General features: G+C 42.5%; 1 protein-coding gene across 2 annotated transcripts in view; it reads right to left on the bottom strand.

Annotated features, from left to right (window-relative positions):
• Positions 1–19,502, bottom strand: part of prickle2b (prickle homolog 2b) — a 156,740-nt gene that overhangs the window by 132,531 nt on the left and 4,707 nt on the right. For both annotated transcript variants that reach the window (XM_039773032.1, XM_039773031.1), the window contains exon 2: positions 12,468–12,553. In XM_039773032.1, the coding sequence (XP_039628966.1) occupies positions 12,468–12,553 (86 nt within the window). The remainder of the gene's footprint in view (positions 1–12,467; positions 12,554–19,502) is intronic.

Here is a 19,502-nt window from a genome sequence, read left to right as displayed (position 1 = left end):
TATAGACCCCCATGTGAGGTGCTACCATGTGATCGATGCAAACAGGAAGGTGGGACGTTTAGAAGCCGCAACTTGTCATCACTGCTGCCAAACGAGCACAGCACTACATCAGTGAGCAAACAACCGAGAAATAAAATAAAAACCGTATTTTTATCAGTTTGAGAGGTGAATACCTGCTATTGCGTCTGTGGGAGTAGCAGAGCATTAACAGGAGTTTCAATGGGTAAGAGTAGCGCCAGTGTGTGCAATGACTCAGTAGTCCTTTAGCTAAACGATACATTTCAGCCGCAAAAATTGAAGTTCATACGTATACAATGTACTGCCAAATTTTCAGAATTTGTAATTATACAGTACAAGGGTAAGTGAAAAAGTAAAAACAGTAACACAGTAACTGCAATGGGCAGAAACGGAGACCAAACAATAGGCAACACTCTGCTGTTACTCTAGTTGAGGTCAAGGTCAGATGAAGATGGACGCTTCACTCCGGGATTGCACCACTGTTAAACAACGTGCTATTAGGGAGATTTCAAAGGGCAGAGGGAGAGAAACCTGATGAAATTCACCAAAGGATGTTGTCTCAGTACGGAAGTGAAAACAGCAGGGCTCGACATTTATGAATGGGGAGGAAGATTAAGTGGAACTGACGAAGCTCAATCTGGTTGACCATCAACATTGTGCACATCGACTCTGCAAACGCCTTCATCACAGATGACCGATGGGTTACATTGACCAATGTTGCTAAACATTTTGATATCACCTGTTGATCCACACGTGGTAAAGTGCATGATGACTTGGTCTTTGCACAAGATGGGTACCCAAACAGCTTACTGATCCACCAGGAAACATCCTTTGGAGAATTTCAGCAGGTTTCACTCCCTTTGCCCAAAGAAATCGCGTTTTGAGTCTGTGAGCAAAAACGCAAGATGCTGAAGGAAGTCCTCAAGAACTCCAGAAATGCATCATGGGACCTCTTGATAGCTCTTGTCACTGAGTCTACTATTAGAAAGAGGCTGCACAGATGAGATTTTCATGAAAGATGTGCCAGAAGGAAACCACAAAGAAGTTCAGGGCAAGACCATTGTGTGCCTAAGGCAAAGATCAGGACTTCTGGGATTGGGAGAGGCAAAGATAGAGCTATTTGGCCATGTGTGGCAAACACCAAAGGCAGCATTTGACCAAGAGAACCCAATAGCAGCTGTAGAATATGGTGGTGGAAAGGTTTCAGTTTGGGTCTGACTGGCTGCATCACAGCCCGGGCAGCTCACCATCACAGAAAATCACTAGGAATTCTCCAGTGTACAAGAGGGTGCCCGAAGATAATGGGACAGTGGACATTTTCAACATGAAGAAATTGAGTGTTTGAGAACGAGATGCTGTTGGGGATTTGAGATGGGCTTTGTACACAAACATGGTACAGCTGAAAGAAATTCTGGATGGAGAAGTGGGAAAAACGTTCTGCTGCTCGACGTCAAAGACTGGCAGACACTTCAACGAAACGTCAATTTGAGGGGGCAACATCAGCTGTTAGAGTCAATGGTGGACTTTTTCCACAGATGGAATTGGCATATCTGTTCATTTTTCATGGAATAAAATTACAAAGTCCAATTTTCACTAAGGATAGTTAAAATGAAGATCAAATCTTGACGTATCCACATGTGCTAAAAAAGAAAGCACATTTCACAGGGTGCATTTACATTTTCCACACACGAATGTACAAACCACCAGTATCCCTAAAGGTGCGACTGTAACCGTGAAATCTGAAGGGGAATGAACAGCTGGTAAGCAGACTCGTCTCAGCACTCGCCATCGCTCCGGGACAATGACGCTTTACCAGCCCCTACTGCGGGAGCTCCCAGTGTCTTTCATACAAGTGACTGGCCTGCTCTCTTTCTTTCCATCTGTAAACAAACAAAGCAACAGGAGCCTTCGCCATCTTTAGGAAAACAACACAAGCCTGCCTAGCCAACAGCCCTGGGAATGAGGCTGCCATCTCTGAAGTTGCCTTTGACTCTTAATAATAGAGGGGTGCCAACGGGAGCAACAAGACTCTGTCGCTTCCAAAAGTACGGAGCAAAATAAACGTTCTCAAGTGTGTAACCAAGAGCCTTTGACGGCTGAGAACTGCGAGCCCTGGAGTCAATAGCACCGCTTCAGATAAAAGAGGGCATTTTTACTGTCTGCCGTTGGGGCCAAAATCCGTACAGCAGCTGAATCCAAAATTCACAGAATTGTCTGTTCAAGGGAGTTGGGGTTTGCTTGTTTAGGGATTTTTAGAAAACATCAGTGCAAAATGAAGCGACATTCCAGCACAGGGCGACAGCAGTGCAGGAATGGGTCATACACACTTTTATTTTTCGAGCTAATCAGTGGCAAAAAGAGAAAAAAGGCTAATTAGGCAAACTAGTAGGCCGATTGAAATGGTAAGTGCGGTTTAAGCAGACATCGCTTTCCATATCAAAGGCTCCGAGCAGTGAGGGAGAACACTTCTGAATTATAGTCATCATCCTCCTCATGAATTCCATTTAGCACCTTGTGGAGCAGCATCACCATGCTAATGGTGTGAGTGAAAGCTGTAAACTCCCAGCTCCTTTGTGGGTGCCTGCTCCCTGGGCGATGACGCATTATTTAAAAAAAACACTTTAAAAAGGCCATTCAAATGCCAAAATGCCCACCCCCTGTCCTGCATCTGCTTCTTAAACAAAACACTGCACACTCTCACGTCTGCTCAAACACCACAGAGAAGCATCTCAGCGCAGCGCCGAATGGAGTGGAATGAGGAGCTGCCCATTTGGACAATTCAGGTGCCGTTACTCACAACGCCAACAACTCACAGAGTTTGCTAAAATATACCCAGGTGTGTTTTAGGTACGTATATCATGTATAAAACCTCTAGAAATGCTGTAACTGCAAACGTAATTTTCTGTCATCAGAATATTTAAAAAGGATATCCAAAGTTATACAACAAAAAAAAAAAAAAAGATGTGCATATGGGACCCCCACCACATAAGAAAATGAAAATAAGACTCGGACAGTAGAAAAGCGGGTGCCTCGCAGTAAGGAACACATCCCGAGACCTCCCTGTGTGGAGTTTGCATGTTCTCCCCATGTCTGTGCGTTTCCCCCCACTGTCCAAAGACATGCTGGTTTGGTGGATTGCTACTAAATCAGTGTGGTGTGGTGTGTTCGCCCCATGATGGACCGCACCCTGCCTGGGGTTTCTTCCTGCCTTGCACCCTATGCTAGCTGGGGTAGGCTCCAGCACCCCCCGTGACCCTAGTCAGGATTAACCGACTCTATTAAAGGCCCCCTTTGTAACACTCAGTTGCACAATGTTCAACAATAATGACAGTCTTCAATGGTTTCTGGTAACCATCTAGAAGCTTCTTGTGCCTAACTGTTGGTTATTTCTCTCACTCTTCAGCTAAAAATGTGTTTTCACTCTTCCTTTTCCCCAATAGCTTATTTCAGTTCTTTCCAAGGGTTTTTCAGTCTACCCATTACTGGCCAGTTTAACACAGTTCACATTTCCCTTTTGCTACTGTTTCAGAGTGTTTTGGGCCATTACCCTGAAGGTAGGCCCGTGATGTTTGACCCATACTTTGTTTTCAAACACTGGGCGGCATGTTTCCCTCTGAAGTGCCCTGGTAATCCTCCGATTTTAAGATTCCCTTAATTTGTTTAAGGCCTCTGGCACCAAAATCAGCATTACTGCTCCATGACATTATGGGACCTTCGCCATCTTTAACTGCGAGGTGCACATGTCCTTACGAGCGCCAATTCATCCATCCATCCATTATCCAACCCACTATATCCTAACTACAGGGTCACAGGGGTCTGCTGGAGCCAATCCCAGCCAACACAGGGCGCAAGGCAAGAAGCAAACCCCGGGCAGGGTGCCAGCCCACTGCAGGCTTCAATTCATAATCTGGATATAAACTGCTGGTCTGAACTGCCAAGGGGCTCCACTTCGGTTTCATTATTCCACAGATCATTTTTCCCAGATGGTTTTCTGTTCCTCTAGGTAGGTTTAGGAAAAGGTCAGTTCTGCCTTCCTTATGTTTGTCTTCCAACAGTGGAGTCCTACTTGGAACTCTGCTTGATTTTTGTGGTGGGTGTATGCTACAGGCTGAACCCGTCACTCCATGTCAGCTTCAAGTCCTTTACATATTTTACCTTCAAAGATTTGTTTGACCGATTTTCCTCTTCCCACTCTGCCCTGGGGTTTCTTTGACAGTCCCATAAAACGTCTTAATAAATTGGTAAATTGTGAATGCTGGAGTGCCAGTGTCTGTGAGGATGCCTGCCTTGTACCCTTTTATATTTTTTATGTCTGGTGGTCCCCAAAGGTGGTCTTGTCCTCCACATTGTCAGAAAAGAACAGCCAATGAGAAAGAACTTTTATTGAACATAAAAGCCCTCATTAATTATTAGCTAATCCATTTCATACGAGTACTGGCGATGTCAAATTCCACTGCTATGAGAATCAAGTCGTTCCAGTCAAATTGATTTGAACCATTCAAAAGGTGGAAGAAAATTGTGTCATGGCAACTTTAACACCATTTGCACACATTTGTTACTGTTTGATCCTGTGCGGATATGTTTGAAATAAACAGGTCCACACAGACCAAAGCTGTTTTACCACTGTCCAATTTATTCTCATATTGTACATGCTATGCTGTACCTAAAATGCCAGGGTGCCAATCATTTTGATTACAACTGTTAGAACAACTGTGATGACAACAGGCCATTCAGCCCAACAAAGCTCACCAGTCCTGTCCACTTCATTTTTCCAAAATAGCATCAAGTCGAGATTTGAAGGTTCCTGAAGTCCTACTGTCCACCCCACTACTTGGTCTTTCATTCCATGGGTCTGTGGTTCTTTGCATGAAGAAAAACCTTCCTAAAATTTGTACGGAATTTGCCTTCGAGTTTCTAACCACGTCCTCATGTTCTTGTTAAAGAATTTATCTTAATATAAGAGCTGGGATCCCATGTACTCCTTTCCCTCCATAATTTTAAACACTTCAATCGTGTCACCTCTCAATCCTCACTCACTTACTTAACTCCATCATCTCCTCAGTCCTGAATCAGCCTGGTTGCCCTCTCTCTGGACTTTCTCTAATGCTACTCTGTCTTTTTTGTAATATGGAGATGAAAACTGTACATATTGGGTGTGAGGCCAGACGCTGTCCCCAGTACATTTTTGAGCAGCAAAACAACAATAGGTCAGTTAGTGGGATTCTTCCAGATTTATTAACAGTAGAGCTCCACAGACTGGCAACAATTCCAGACCAGCTTTTTGCAGACCAGGAGTTAGACTAACAGCATTAACATACATGCCATACCGGATTTTCACAGACTGGCAAACTATTTGTACGCACCAGGGCCGGTTCATGTATCAATGGTTGGGAAACATTGATCTAAGCGACAGGACCTTGTTGATGGCACACATGGTGGTGTGCCAGCTGCCTTTGTGGGATTTTTCTGTACTCTGAGAGGTTACAGAGAATGGGACAACAGACACAAAAATACCCAGTGAGCGTCAGTGACGGAGATCAAAGAGAATGGCCAAACTGGTTCAAGCGGACATAAAAATACTCCAGTCAAAGCTCTTTGTAACAACGATATGCAGGGGGCAATCTCTGAATTCACAGCACTGTGGGCCTTAACCAGCATGGGCTACAGGTGCAGACCACCATATCGAGTTCCATTCCAGGAATACAAAACTACACTAGGCACGTGGTCAGAAAAAATGGACAACTGAAAGTTGCAAATGCCTCACCTGCTCTGCTGTGACATGCAGATGTATTAGTCAGAGTTTGGTATGAACTGCATGAATTAATGGATCCATCGTGCCCTGTGGAAGAATATTTCAGACATAATAAAATAAAAATGAAAAATGTATTGTGAACTGGTGCCTGTGCAGAGATTGATTCTGCCTTGAGACCTCTGCTTTCTGGGATAAGCGGCTTTGGAAAATGGATGGAGAGAATGGATAAATGTGTTGTGAAATGTGTCAATAACACATAACACTCGCAAACCAAGTTACTCACAATCCAAGGTTCCACTATATGTATGTGTGTATTATATATATATATATATATATATATATATATATATATATATATATATATATATATATATATATATATATATATATATATATATATATATATATATATATATATATATATATATATATATATATATATATATATATATATATATATATATATATATACATACATACACACAGTGGGTACGGAAAGTATTCAGACCCCCTTCAATTTTTCACTCTTTGTTATATTGCAGCCATTTGCTAAAATCATTTAAATTAATTTTTTCCCTCATTAATGTACACACAGCACCCCATATTGACAGACAAAAAAAAGAATTTTTGAAATTGTTGCAGATTTATTAAAAAAGAAAAACTGAAATCTCACCTGGTCCAAAGTATTCAGACCCTTTGCTCAGTATTTAGTAGAAGCACCCTTTTAAAGCTAATACAGCCATGAGTTGTCTTGGGAAAGATGCAACAAGTTTTTCACACCTGGATTTGGGGATCCTCTGCCATTCCTCCTTGCAGATCCTCTCCAGCTCTGTCAGGTTGGATGGTAAAGCGTTGGTGGACGGCCATTTTAGGTCTCTCAGAGATGCTTAATTGGGTTTAAGTCAGGGCTCTGGCTGGGCCATTCAAGAACAGTCACAGAGTTGTTGTGAAGCCACTCCTTCGTTATTTTAGCTGTGTGCTTAGGGTCCTTGTCTTGTTGGAAGGTAAACATTCGGCTCAGTCTGAGGTCCTTAGCACTCTGGAGAAGGTTTTTGTCCAGGATAGGCACTGCTCATCACTTGTCCAATACAGTCCCCACAGTGAAGCATGGCGGTGACAGCATCATGCTGTGGGGTTGTTTTTCAGCTGCAGGGACAGGACGACTGGTTGCAATCGAGGGAAAGATGAATGCGGCCAAGTACAGGGATATCCTGGACAAAAACCTTCTCCAGAGTGCTAAGGACCTCAGACTGGGCCGAAGGTTAACCTTCCAACAAGACAATGACCCTAAGCACACAGCTAAAATAACGAAGGAGTGGCTTCACAACAACTCTGTGACTGTTCTTGAATGGCCCAGCCAGAGCCCTGACTTAAACCCAATTGAGCATCTCTGGAGAGACCTAAAAATGGCTGTCCACCAACGTTTACCATCCAACCTGAAAGAACTGGAGAGGATCTGCAAGGAGGAATGGCAGAGGATCCCCAAATCCAGGTGTGAAAAACTTGTTGCATCTTTCCCAAGAAGACTCATGGCTGTATTAGCTCAAAAGGGGGCTTCTACTAAATACCGAGCAAAGGGTCTGAATACTTAGGACTAGGTGAGATTTCAGTTTGTCTTTTTTAATAAATCTGCAAGAATTTCAACAATTCTTTTTTTTGTCTGTCAATATATATACACACACACACACACATAGTGACATACATGTACTAACAAAGTGTCACACTCTAGAATAAGACTGACTGGACCCTTTGGAAACTTTGTAGAAGCACTCAAAAAAATGACACGCCATGAAAGAGAATTCACAGTGGATGGAAGGAGGAGGGAAAATCCCAGCCATATCCTTACACCTTGCATTTACACACACAACAACGACACATCCGTCTTCTTTAAAATGTGTGCAAACTTCTAGGCAAGACCTGCCCAGAACCCTCTCTAGCCCAGTGTGGTGCATGTCCTTCATACGAGACAGCGTATCAGATAGCCGGTGCTCACCCAACAGATGTTATTAGTGCTTGTAATGAGGTTCATTAGCACAAAAGAAATCAATCAGGCCCTAGACATGCATGCATAATTTAGAAGGACCCCTGCTCCCTGCCTGCTCATCTGGCCGCAAGGAAAGAAAGAACCTAAACGACGTGTCTGAGCCAAGAAAAGAAGAAAGAAAACTAATAAAAATGTCAAGGTTTACTTCAGTCAGCCTTTATTTTATATAGCACCTTCCACTCGGCATTATCATCTCAATAAACTTTATAAACCAGACACAAATTGTATATATGGCTTTATCATTTCTCTCCCATATTTTAAAAGAAACACTTGTCAGTTTAAACTGCAGCTCCAAATTGTGCACATGACGGGACCCTGTGATGCACCCTCGTCCCATGCAAGAGTGGCATCTGTGCAGGACACAATCTGGCCACAATGAGCCCCGCTTTCCAGTGATCCGTCAGTAGACAAAGCAGGTTCAGAAAGTGAATGAATAGATGGGTACATAGACTTCTTTAATAATTCTAGAACTATGATAAAGAGCATAAATATATGAATTATTATACTGCAAAGAAAGATACAGAAATTGAAAACACCAACACACACGCGCGCACACCACACACACACACACACCACAACACACACAAACAAACATTAAAGACAGGATAGAAGAGAAGCTCTATATCCACTTACCTAGCTAGACATGACAGTCGCTATACTACAGTATATGAACTACAGTATATCCAACGTTTAAAGCTGAATGTGCGTCTGTCTGGTATGCAAATCCACACAATTGCTCATCTCCTCTACATTTTGCAGAAACTTCTCACTTGTGCAGTGGGACGATTATCGGCTATGCTTTGTTCCAAAATTGTTTCACCTTGGATTATTTTATTTAGTTATTATAGAAGGCATTTTTAGGACTTGGCAGAAGTGTACAGAAAAGTTCTTCTCCTTGGTGGGTTTAGTCAGTGAAATTCTGATCAGGCCACAATGTTTTCAACTGGGTATTTAATTCAGTGAGCACCCCTGAACTTTACGCTAACCTGGGCAGTGCTGGATAACCCTGTTTGTAATAAACAGATAAGACAGGACAGGCACTACATAATAAGCAGACTGGTAAGGAAGGCAATACGCAATAGTCAGACGTGATACTTAGGAATGGCGCGCCTTACAGAAGACAGCCATGAAAGGCACTTGTTCATCTCATCTACCTAATGCAAGTCAACATCACACCATCAGAGTCCACCAATGCAGAAGAAAGCCCACGGTGTTCTGCATTAGTGGTCAACAATGGCTGTGCCTCAATACGGCACCAAGGCCCATAAACCCCTCTAGTACAGGCTGCTAGAAGGAGTTTGTGGTGGCAGCAGTTCTCTGCAAGGGTTCTGCAAACTTCAGCTGTGAAGAGAGGGTGGAATCTTTTAACGTTAGTAAACGCAGTTATTCTATCCATCTTCCAAACCTGCATATCCAGAGTAACCAGTACATGGACCTAACCATGACAGAAGTAGTAGCGGAAAGTCTAAATGAACAAATGTCCAATAGGAGATGGGCATCAGCGTTTGCAATTTGAATAACAAAGGCCTTACAGGTCCTCAGTTGGCTGCTTTTCTAAATACACACCAACTACCAGTGCAATCTGGACATGCATACTGCCCAACTAAGTTTACATCGATGTTTATGAGATCTTCATCAGATCTCCATGTTGTCAAGCAAGATGGATTACAGTACAGGCCCCACATTCCACTTGAAATGAAGCGATGCCACGGACTACAATACATCAGGAGCGACCGTCACCGGCCAATACGGCACAACAGCTACACACTTTCTGATGATGAATAGAAAGAAATCACACACACACACACACAGAGTCAGTAAAAGGATGACATGGACAGAGGCATCGAGACACCCCTGCCTGTACCAGTCTGTCTGTCTGCCTGTCTGTCTGTCTATGCAGCCTGTTTACTTCATTTTAGTTTCAAATTAAATATTACTGAAGTTGCTCACTTGATTCTATTTCTCATTCATTGTACTCTAGGTTCACTTGTGCACAGAAGAGATGTCATACACATCAATGTTCTTATTCTGTATTATAGCACTGCAAACTCTTATGTTGAATGATTACCTGCGGTATCACTAAAATGTAATTTACATGAAAGTACCGGATGGCCTGCTCCATACTAATGTTCTGGTACCGATATGCAAAGTAATATCGCTGCATCCTTCAATGGAAATAGAAAGTCTACCCCGAAGTGTGTGGCCTATCAGTTTGTTGTTCTTGGAACCACATGCATCTCTTTCAGAAATTTTAATTCTCTCAGGTCTTTGTTAAATGATCAGAAACGAGCAGTCGTAGTGACAGATCAATCACGTGGCTGACAGTGTTGTGAAATCGCGCCTGTGCAGTGCCCACTTTGTAAGCTTCAGGTCATACAGTAAATGCTAGAATATCGGACAGAATATCAGACAGAACTGATATGACTGGTGATTCTTAGTGCATTGAAGGATGTCCACTCCAATGTGCTCCGTGTACAACAACAGCTATACAGCTCTGACCATCAACTGAGAATTAATTATGTTTAAAATATGAGACAAACGGGAATTATTTACTAAGAAGTTGGGACCACAAAATTAGGCAAGGAATAAGGGACTATCCCAGAAAATACAGGAGATCTGGTCACTCTAATAATAAGTAAACCCTCGATACTCCTAATAATCAAAAACTCAACAAAGGTACAAAAAACCCACCGAAGAGTAACTGCGGCAGATGTAACACATTCATGGCACCGCTTTGGTCCAACATGTCTACTCAGTTCTAAATAATCTCAAAGACAGACTGGCACCTCTGCTTTCCTACCTGGCTGGGAGGACATCTTAACCAATGGTCAGGAAGAGAGGTGTGGCATTCCCTGCCCCAACCAGGAGGCTGCCATGGATGAACACTAGGTGGAAATGGGAGGCCAACATTGCGGATCAACAACCCAAATGGAGAAGCATCCAAGCCGAGATGGTTAATATTCCCAGTCAGGAGGCCAGAAGAAATAAAGGGACAGTGGGGGACAGACTCCCACACTCATGTCATTCCCCAGTACACTTTTGGGGAGCCCCTAAGTGGATGCCCACAGGGAAGCATGGCAATTATAGTTCCACAGGGACTACTTCCCTTTTCCTTCATTTTTAATCTTCAAATACAGAACACATAAAATGCATGAAGTTCTTTTCCGTGTACGACCATCTTCCTTTTAATTACAGTACAGAACTCCTCATGCTAATTTTAGTTATGCTTCTCTATAATTATTTTAAAAAGCACATACACTTATTGTTTAATTAAATATTTCAGAGCAGAGAGCTCTGGTTATGACACATCACTTCACTTACAACCCACAAAACAGAAACTCAACTCTGAGGTTTGGCAGACTTGCTCCATACTTTAATTCAGGTCTTTAGCTTTGTAATGTTCAGATTATTTATTTAATTGAACCTTTTGAATTTTCATATGTTAACGTGAGCGCTGCCAGCCCATTTCACCAGCCAGTTGGGCAGAGTGGGCTGTTCATTTGACAACACCTGCCAAACAGACTCCATTTGTCTTACCTACAACTCAAACTGGAAAACACCGAAAGGCAAGACCAGTTAAGCCTTCTAATGCCTTCATTTCTCTCCACAGAGTGAATTGGTGGCGTTTGGCACGAGGCTGTGAAGGGTTAAAGTCTCTGTGAAGTGAGCTTAACATTTAAGTGCCCACCTAAAGTGCTATCACTGGCACCAGTGGAGTGCTTTGCTGATGAATCTTAAATATAGTAATTTAAGACGAGCGCCGGCACACATTCCCCGAACGCTGCGCTCTTCTTCTCAGTTTCTCCAGGACGGCACTAAAATGACTGTTATCCACTTCTGGGAATGGGCCACACTTATTGTTGTGCCACAAAGGAGAGCAATTAAGGACACATTCCTGCACTGGCAATTGCGCTCCAACACTCCGGTTCACAAGCCATTCTCTCCTTCTGCAGCCCCCCTCCTGGCGTGTTGTAAATTCTGTATTTACAGCACAAAGTCCCTTTTCCTCCTTTTTTTTATTGACAGAGATGAATTGTGGGCCCAGGAGGGGAAAGTGTGAGGCTCTTTGGAGACTAAGTGACCTTTCCGAAGCCCACAGGCTGAATGCACTCAACTTTTTCAGCCTGTCGCCAAATAAAACATTCCTCATCGCGCAGAAGTTTGGCCTCGAACCTCTCCGAGCACCGGCCAGGGATTGTCTGCAACTTGGCCCACAAGGAAATCTTTTTGCCACGTTTAATATTTAACCGACAGGAAGCCACCTTTAATTTTATCCAACTTTGATCAGTGGAGACAAACATCTCCTGGGCCCCCAAATCACAAGCCTATCATGCAAACTTGGACACGTCCAGCGAATTTTGAATAATGAGTCATTTCAGCAAGCAACAAAGAGATGTCGAGGAATGCTGGCTCTGCAAAATGTTTTTTTAATGCCTGTACACAACCAGCAGCTGTTCATTAAGCCCCACACACCACCAAAAATCAGCCTTTGATGAAAAGACCCCAAAGAGCAGCCAATGTCATTTGAAAACTGGGCGTCAAAATCCACTTTCCACTCGGTGACACTTTGAAAGGCAGCGTGAAACAACACTACACCACAGTAAATATAATACAGTATACAGTGTAAACAACATAGCGAGACAAAGCACATACCTCCATTTATGCAAGACAAAGCCGGGACACTGCTCCCCACATACGTTACATGGCTGCCCGCTTTCTGACTCGTCCACAGCAGGTAACTGGGGGGGAAAAAATAAAAAATTTAAGACTCTTGAGAAAAAACAACAAAAGGAAAACAGAAATGACATCAAGAAGGTGAGCTGCAGCGTTATTTAAGCTGCCAACAATACCTCGCTAACACACCACTTCACTCCAGAGCTGCCATTGTATTAGCGGGCCTCATTGTCACGGCAGGTCACACTGGCCAGGGTCATGAAGGACCACCGTCACATTCCTCTAGAGCCAGTGGACCTCCGAGTACAAAAACAAGAGCACGACTGGAGCTCCCAGTGGAAGTGAATGCATTTCCCCAGGCTGACGGCGAGCCCTTAATGGAGCCTTTGCACTACCGTCAGCATCATTCAATGTAAAAGGACCCCTTAGTTACTGGGTCTCCTTATGGTCATAGTGGAGCCGTCACATCTTACGTGTGCTTATGATGAAGCCAGTGGATCTGAAGCACTTAATGGAGTACCTGGACCGTCTGATGTCCACGGCAGAGCAAGCAGACGAGTTAACGGTCCGGGAGAGACCAGCAGGAGTCCACGTGTTCTTGGTGTAGGCCCAGCATCTCCTCGCACTCACAGTGACATCAACTGTGCTTATAGCCGTTTCTCGTCCTTGTAATCAAGCTATGCACATTACATTTTCTTCTGATATTTTGATTCAGCTCTATTGACAGTTGCCTAAAGCAGCATAATTGGGGTTGACACATTTTTTAAACAAGGCAGACTAAGTTACTTAAAAACATTCAAACACAATCCAACTGCCCGAGTTCCATTAACTTAATCATATTGTTTAATATTATTTTTGGGTTACTAGCGAGGTTTTAGCATCTAATGACCTACACAAGTGGTCTTCTAAAGCCCAGAATGCATGCACTGTACTCCGCTCCTCAGGGGCTCCCTTTACACAAACTGTTCCTATTTGGTTTGTGTTTTTCAGGAGTAGGTTCATAGTTTTAGCTTTATCATCATGGGTACCGACTTGTCATAAACATGGCTGGGTATGAGGAGATAGATAATAGATAATAACCCAACAACAACAACAATAATGAAACCTCCCAGATAATATTGTGTAGGCCCCCCTCATGCCGCCAACACAGCTCCGACCCGTCGAGGCATGGACTCCACAAGACCTCCGAAGAAGTCCAGTGGTTTCTGCACCAAGACATTAGCAGCAGATCCTTTAATTTGTGACGTGGAACCTCCATGGAGCGGGCTTGGTTTACCAGCACATTCCACAGATGCTCAATCAGATTGAGATCTGGGGAATTTGGAGGCCAAGTCAACACGTTGAACTCTTTGTCATGTTCCTCAAACCATTCCTGAACACGTTTTTCAGTGTGACAGGGCGCATTATCCATTGCCATCCGGGAATGCTGTTGCCATTAAGGTGTGTACGTGGGCAGCAATAATCTTTAGGAAGGTGCTATGTGTCAAAGTAACATCCTACCGTTGTGGAGATGCTCTGACCCAGTCGTCTCACCATCCCAGTTTGGCCCTTGTCAAAGTCGATCAGATCCTTAAGCTTGCCCATTTTTCCTTCAAGAACTGACTGTTCACTTGCGGCACCGTTGACAGGTGCCTTTGTAACGAGATAATCCATGTTATTCACTTCACCTGTTGGTGGCTTTAACTCTGTGGCTCATCAGTGTATAATGATAATAATAATCAGCCTTAAACTGGCGGAACATCAGACGCCGTAAAATAAAAGTAAACAACAGGACTGCCGCTCATTTAACCCAAACTACTAAAATGTGTTGCCGTTCACTACCGTCTGTAACAAGTGCTCTTCATATGCTAAAAGAGGTCTGCATAGTCCGTTATTCACTGGACTGAAAAAGTCCTTAGAGGGCGCACATTGATTGGGTTCTTATTATTCACTGCATTGATTTGTATCCTTGAAAACAGGGCTATTAAAATGAAGGGAAAAGGAATAAATCAGCAGTGAAAACTGGTCACTGATTAGGAAAAGGGTTAGAATGAAAACTTGCAGCCATGGCTTGGAATTCACCCCTGAACTAGGGGAACTTTGGGAAGAATCAACGTCTATCAGCATGTTCTGTTTGTGGAAACAGCCAGTTGGACCTCCTTAATCCAACTGTTAAGGCCTTTAAGTGAAAACCTGTAGAAGAACTGGGCAGATGTGTCCACGTCGTACTCCCACCTACAAGTCTGTTACAGCATCAGCTCTCTTATTATCCTGGCCAGGCGTTCTTGTGTGCGTTTGGGAGGTTGAGGTTTGTTGTAACATTTATATTTTTCTTGGGCTACTGTAAAGCTTTAATTTCCCCTCAGGGACAAATAAAGTATTATTTATAGGTCTATCAAACTGTAAAAAGCATCAGCCAGGGCTTTCCAAAATAGTAAACCGTAGGAAGCCAACATTCAAAGAAACTCACCTTATACTCATTTTTGCAACACTGACATACAAATGCAGTAAACTTTCACACATTATTACACAGCAGCTTGTCCAAAGCTTAAGGTGCAAAAAAAAGTGACGAGACTTGACCACCAGAGGTCAAACATTCAAAATCCTCCTCACTATCATTAAATAAAAAGGTCACCACAAGCTAGGCTCTCACATGGAAGAGCCTGTAGACACAGCTGTGGGGCGTATTGTCTACTGCCATCTCATTCAAACACCCAGCAGCAGCCGGAGACAGGATGTGCAGTGTTAACAAGAAGCTAAAATCACAGATCCTGGACTATGCAGTGATTCAGAGGAGAAGGAGAAGGAGGAGGAGGAGAAGACTAACTAACCCTGGCCAGCAGGCCACACATTTGCTCCTACCACCTGCCCTGGTTTTTATTGATACGGACTGGATGTGCAGACAGACATGGAGACAGAAAGAGAGAGGGAGAGAACTGGATGAGCAGATCATGACACACAAACAAAGGGAGATAAAAGGTGCTTTGTGAAATGGAGACAAAGAGAGAGAAGACATGAACAGTGCTACACTAGACAGACAGACAGAAAAGGCACTATATTATATATGGTTAAGATATGAAATGTATTTTGTGATAGAGATAGATATATATATCTACTGTATATCTATAGATAGATAGATAAGATAGAGAGAGAGGGGTACTATATAATACATAGATAGACAGACAGACAGACAATACTTTATTGTTCTTAAGGGGAAATTCAAATCTTACATGAATATTTACAAATGTTAAATGTACTACAGGATTCCTAACCAGACAGACGCTCTATAGCTGGTTATTGAAGATGCTACCTAAAACATGGCACAGTAGGACAGACAGATGCTACATGACAAGCTCATCTATGAAAGTTGCTGTGGAAAATGTCACCCCCTGTGGCTGCCGAATTCTCTCCCAACCAGTTCCACAATCTGTAAATCGTTTTTACCTGTAATTGATCTCAGTCCGTGTGTTTATATGCACACACATAACCGGGATAATGGGAGTAACCGGGTTAAGGCGGAATCCAAGTTTCTTACAATTCTGTGTTTATGTGCACCACTAATCTTCTGGACTTCTACTTTGACAAACCCCCCCAACATCATTAAACTGCACTCAAAAAGTCATCACTGGCCACCGTACGTCTCAAAGCATGCATGATGCCTGTGATCATTTTCTTGTGTTTCATAAACACATTTAGTCCTTCAAGTGCTGTGAGGTAAATAACAACATCCACCCCTTTAAACCTCTCCAACCCCGAGCCCCCCAATGATTTGCGGGATGTACATTGGCTGCTGTGTTACTCGATTGCACTGTTAATTTCTGCCTCTGCCAATTTTTCTTGTGAACACTTCTACCTTAAAATGAGTGTGAAGCTAAGCAGACAAAGAGTGCAACAAAGATGGGCAGACGACCAAATCCTTAACTGCGAGTCAGCTAAGGGTTCACGTGGCCACACAGCCGGGTTATTCACAGACAAATCCATTAACCAGGCTACTCCGAGAGCAATAAGCTGCCTTTTCTGACCGTGACAAAGCTTTACATGGCCTTTACAAAGTGGGTGTCTGTGAATATTCAGGTTATTGAGGTACACGTGAAACACACCACTTGTCAATTTCATTAACTTTTTTCCCCTCCTCTTTTTTTACATTAAGAACTTGCAGAAGATTGAGATGAACATGTATACAAAATTAACCAGTTGTACGTGTGTCTGTGTCTTTACGGTTTAGTTATTTCTCTTCGTTTCACTTTTACTGCATACAAATACTGCAATCTGCAAATACCCATAAGGGTCAGCAAATTCAGCGTTACTCATCGGTGGGCTTAGTAAATAATGACTTAACTGTCCAGAATATTAGAATAATAAAAAAGCAAAAAAATAAAAAATGAATTCATAACCAAGTAGCACAAATATATTCTTCCTTTGCTTAGTAAACATTTAGCATAACCAGCTTGTAATTTGTTGATTGACATGAAAAGAAAAAAAAAAAACAATAAAATTAACATAATATTTATGGTCATTGCTCTCAAAGCTGCAATATTTAGTTTGACAACATTCCAGCAAATAATGGTTTGTTCACAAAAAGCCAAAATACTCAATACATGTACACACAAACATGTAGAGAGAAGCAAGAGAAAACTGACATGCAGCACAACAACAACAACAACAACGGGTGTGAATAACAGACACTGCTAGAGAATATCAAGATGTCCATCTTGGTAAGAAGTGCACTTCCAGTTGCCATGTCTCTGTCATTCCAAAGATGGCACATCACAAGCACCAGCACTGCATTTTACAAAACCCATACCAAACGGCATACAGGGACTTATACATTGCATTTGTCATTCCAACAGATGATGCATCACAAACATTAGCATCGTGATTACAAATTCCATACCAAATGGCATATAACAGAGACTTACACACTGCATGGTGCACAGCACTCATTAACACTGAGGTCTACTTTGACTCCTTAGATTTCAGCCCATCACAGACCGGTAGCACAGCTACTGATACTATAAAAAACACAACCATAAGGTATATAAATAGACAGGGATGTAAACAGAAAAAGAGCCAAGATGCAGGATTGCAGTTTAAGGGGGTTATTGCACATATGAATGTGTAGATACAGGTTATATAGAAGAGTGGGCAGAATTACAGAGAGAAATGGAGGTGGAGGGATTATTTCACATGTCCACCCAGTAGGGTTGTAACGAGGGGAATGTTGTGTGGGTTGCAGGACCACATTTTAGCTGCTCTTGGGTAGAAGTTGTTCCTACATCTACAGATCTATGTCCCCATAACGTTAGCCAGAGAGCACAAGATCAAACATGCAGTGTCCCGGGTGGAACAGATCTCGGATGCTATCCGGGACCTTTGTGTAATATTGGCCTCTATAGATCTCCAAATCTTGGAGTTTGGCACCAATGGTGCATTGTGCCCCCTTTGCCACTCGGGCCAAGTGCAGACAGCTCGTCAAACTGCCCTGCTCTCTTTTGGCTATAATAGAAGTGGGTCATAAACTGCTGCAGTCATTTGCCATTTTTCAGTCTGCTTAGATGCTGCTGTGTGCTGTTTTGGGACCAGGAGACGTCCTCTGCCATGTGGACCTCAAGACATTGGACGCGAGTTACTCTTTGTACTCTTTCCACTTTATTCTGAGGGATGTCTCCTCTGTCCTATTAATTTATTTATTTTCCAGATATCTTTGTGTGTGTGTGTGTGTGTGTGTGTGTGTGTGTGTGTGCGCACTGAGTGACAAACAGTTTTCTGCTTAGTCAAACCGAACTATGAAATAACATCATGCTGATGATGGTAAGAATCTCATTATAAAAAAAAAAAAAAGGAAATTATTTGGCATGAAACCCTGCAGTCACGGGACCCTGTGACGCACACTCTTATAAATGATGAGTCCTTAATGGCACTTTGCTGGGTCCTTACCGGACCATTGTTTGACAAAAAAATATATATATATATTTCATTCAGCGAGGGTTCTTTGAATATAGAATTGGGTCTTTGGGCTTTGAAAAGATTCCTAACATGTGAACAAAATAAATCTTTAATATACAGAAGGCTAATTAGCAGGATAAGGACATCTGAGTTTAGCTGTACTATTGTATGCAGCTTTAAAATCAGGAACCCACTGGCATGTGACAAGCCTGTTATCATCTATTCACAGTTATTTATTGAGCCAATTAACAGATCTAAATTAATAAAAGGAGCTTTCAAAAACTTTGATGTGAATGGAACTTTCAGGAACCAAAAACGATTCTCCTGTGGCATAGCTTGGAAGATCCACTTTGGTGCCTTTACTTTTAAGGGTGTACTGCCATATAAGACACACAAATACACAGAACTTGTTAAGAGATTTGTGTAATGTTGGCATGAACTGCCTTTTATATAAGTTATCCGTACGTTGTATTAATTTGCAGTTTGGAAATTTGTACTAGGTTGGAAGGGGGAGAAGCCATAAATCAATATGCTATTTAAACATTCATTGTGAATTTCCAGCACATTTTCTTTTTATTATTTTAATTGTAAAGTTAACAGGTTCTTTTTGGGCTCCTTGTATATTAGAAATGCGGCATTTTACTGTACTCTATCTGCAGCTCAAGTTCATGTTGATTTCCCCTCAGCTGTAATTTGCTGTGTGAAGTGCCTCCGCCATCAGACGGCAAGCATTGAGGTCAGCAGGAGTTTGGCTCTCAGTTAAATGACAGTGAGCAGTGATGTGTGGCATAGTGGTGAAGGTTCAGGATTTCAAACCCTGGGGTTGTGGGTTCAAATCCTGCTACTGACAGTGTGTGACCCTGAGCAAGTCACTTCACCTGCCTGTGTTCCAATGAAAAAAACAGAAATTAAACTAATTGTCTCTCTCAGTGTTGTAAGTCACCTTGGATAAAGGTGTCAGCCAAAGAACAAATAATAATGATATCTAGGATAGGGTTATTGTAACGAACATTTTTTAAACAGTTTTAAACATTTTGTAGATTTCAAGCTTTGTGCCGTTATTGTGAAGCTTAGTCTGGTCTCTTACTT

This window comes from Polypterus senegalus, chromosome 12 (assembly GCF_016835505.1).
Source record: "Polypterus senegalus isolate Bchr_013 chromosome 12, ASM1683550v1, whole genome shotgun sequence".
Taxonomy (NCBI): Eukaryota; Metazoa; Chordata; class Cladistia; order Polypteriformes; family Polypteridae; genus Polypterus; species Polypterus senegalus.
This window is presented reverse-complemented; position numbering and strand designations above follow the sequence as displayed.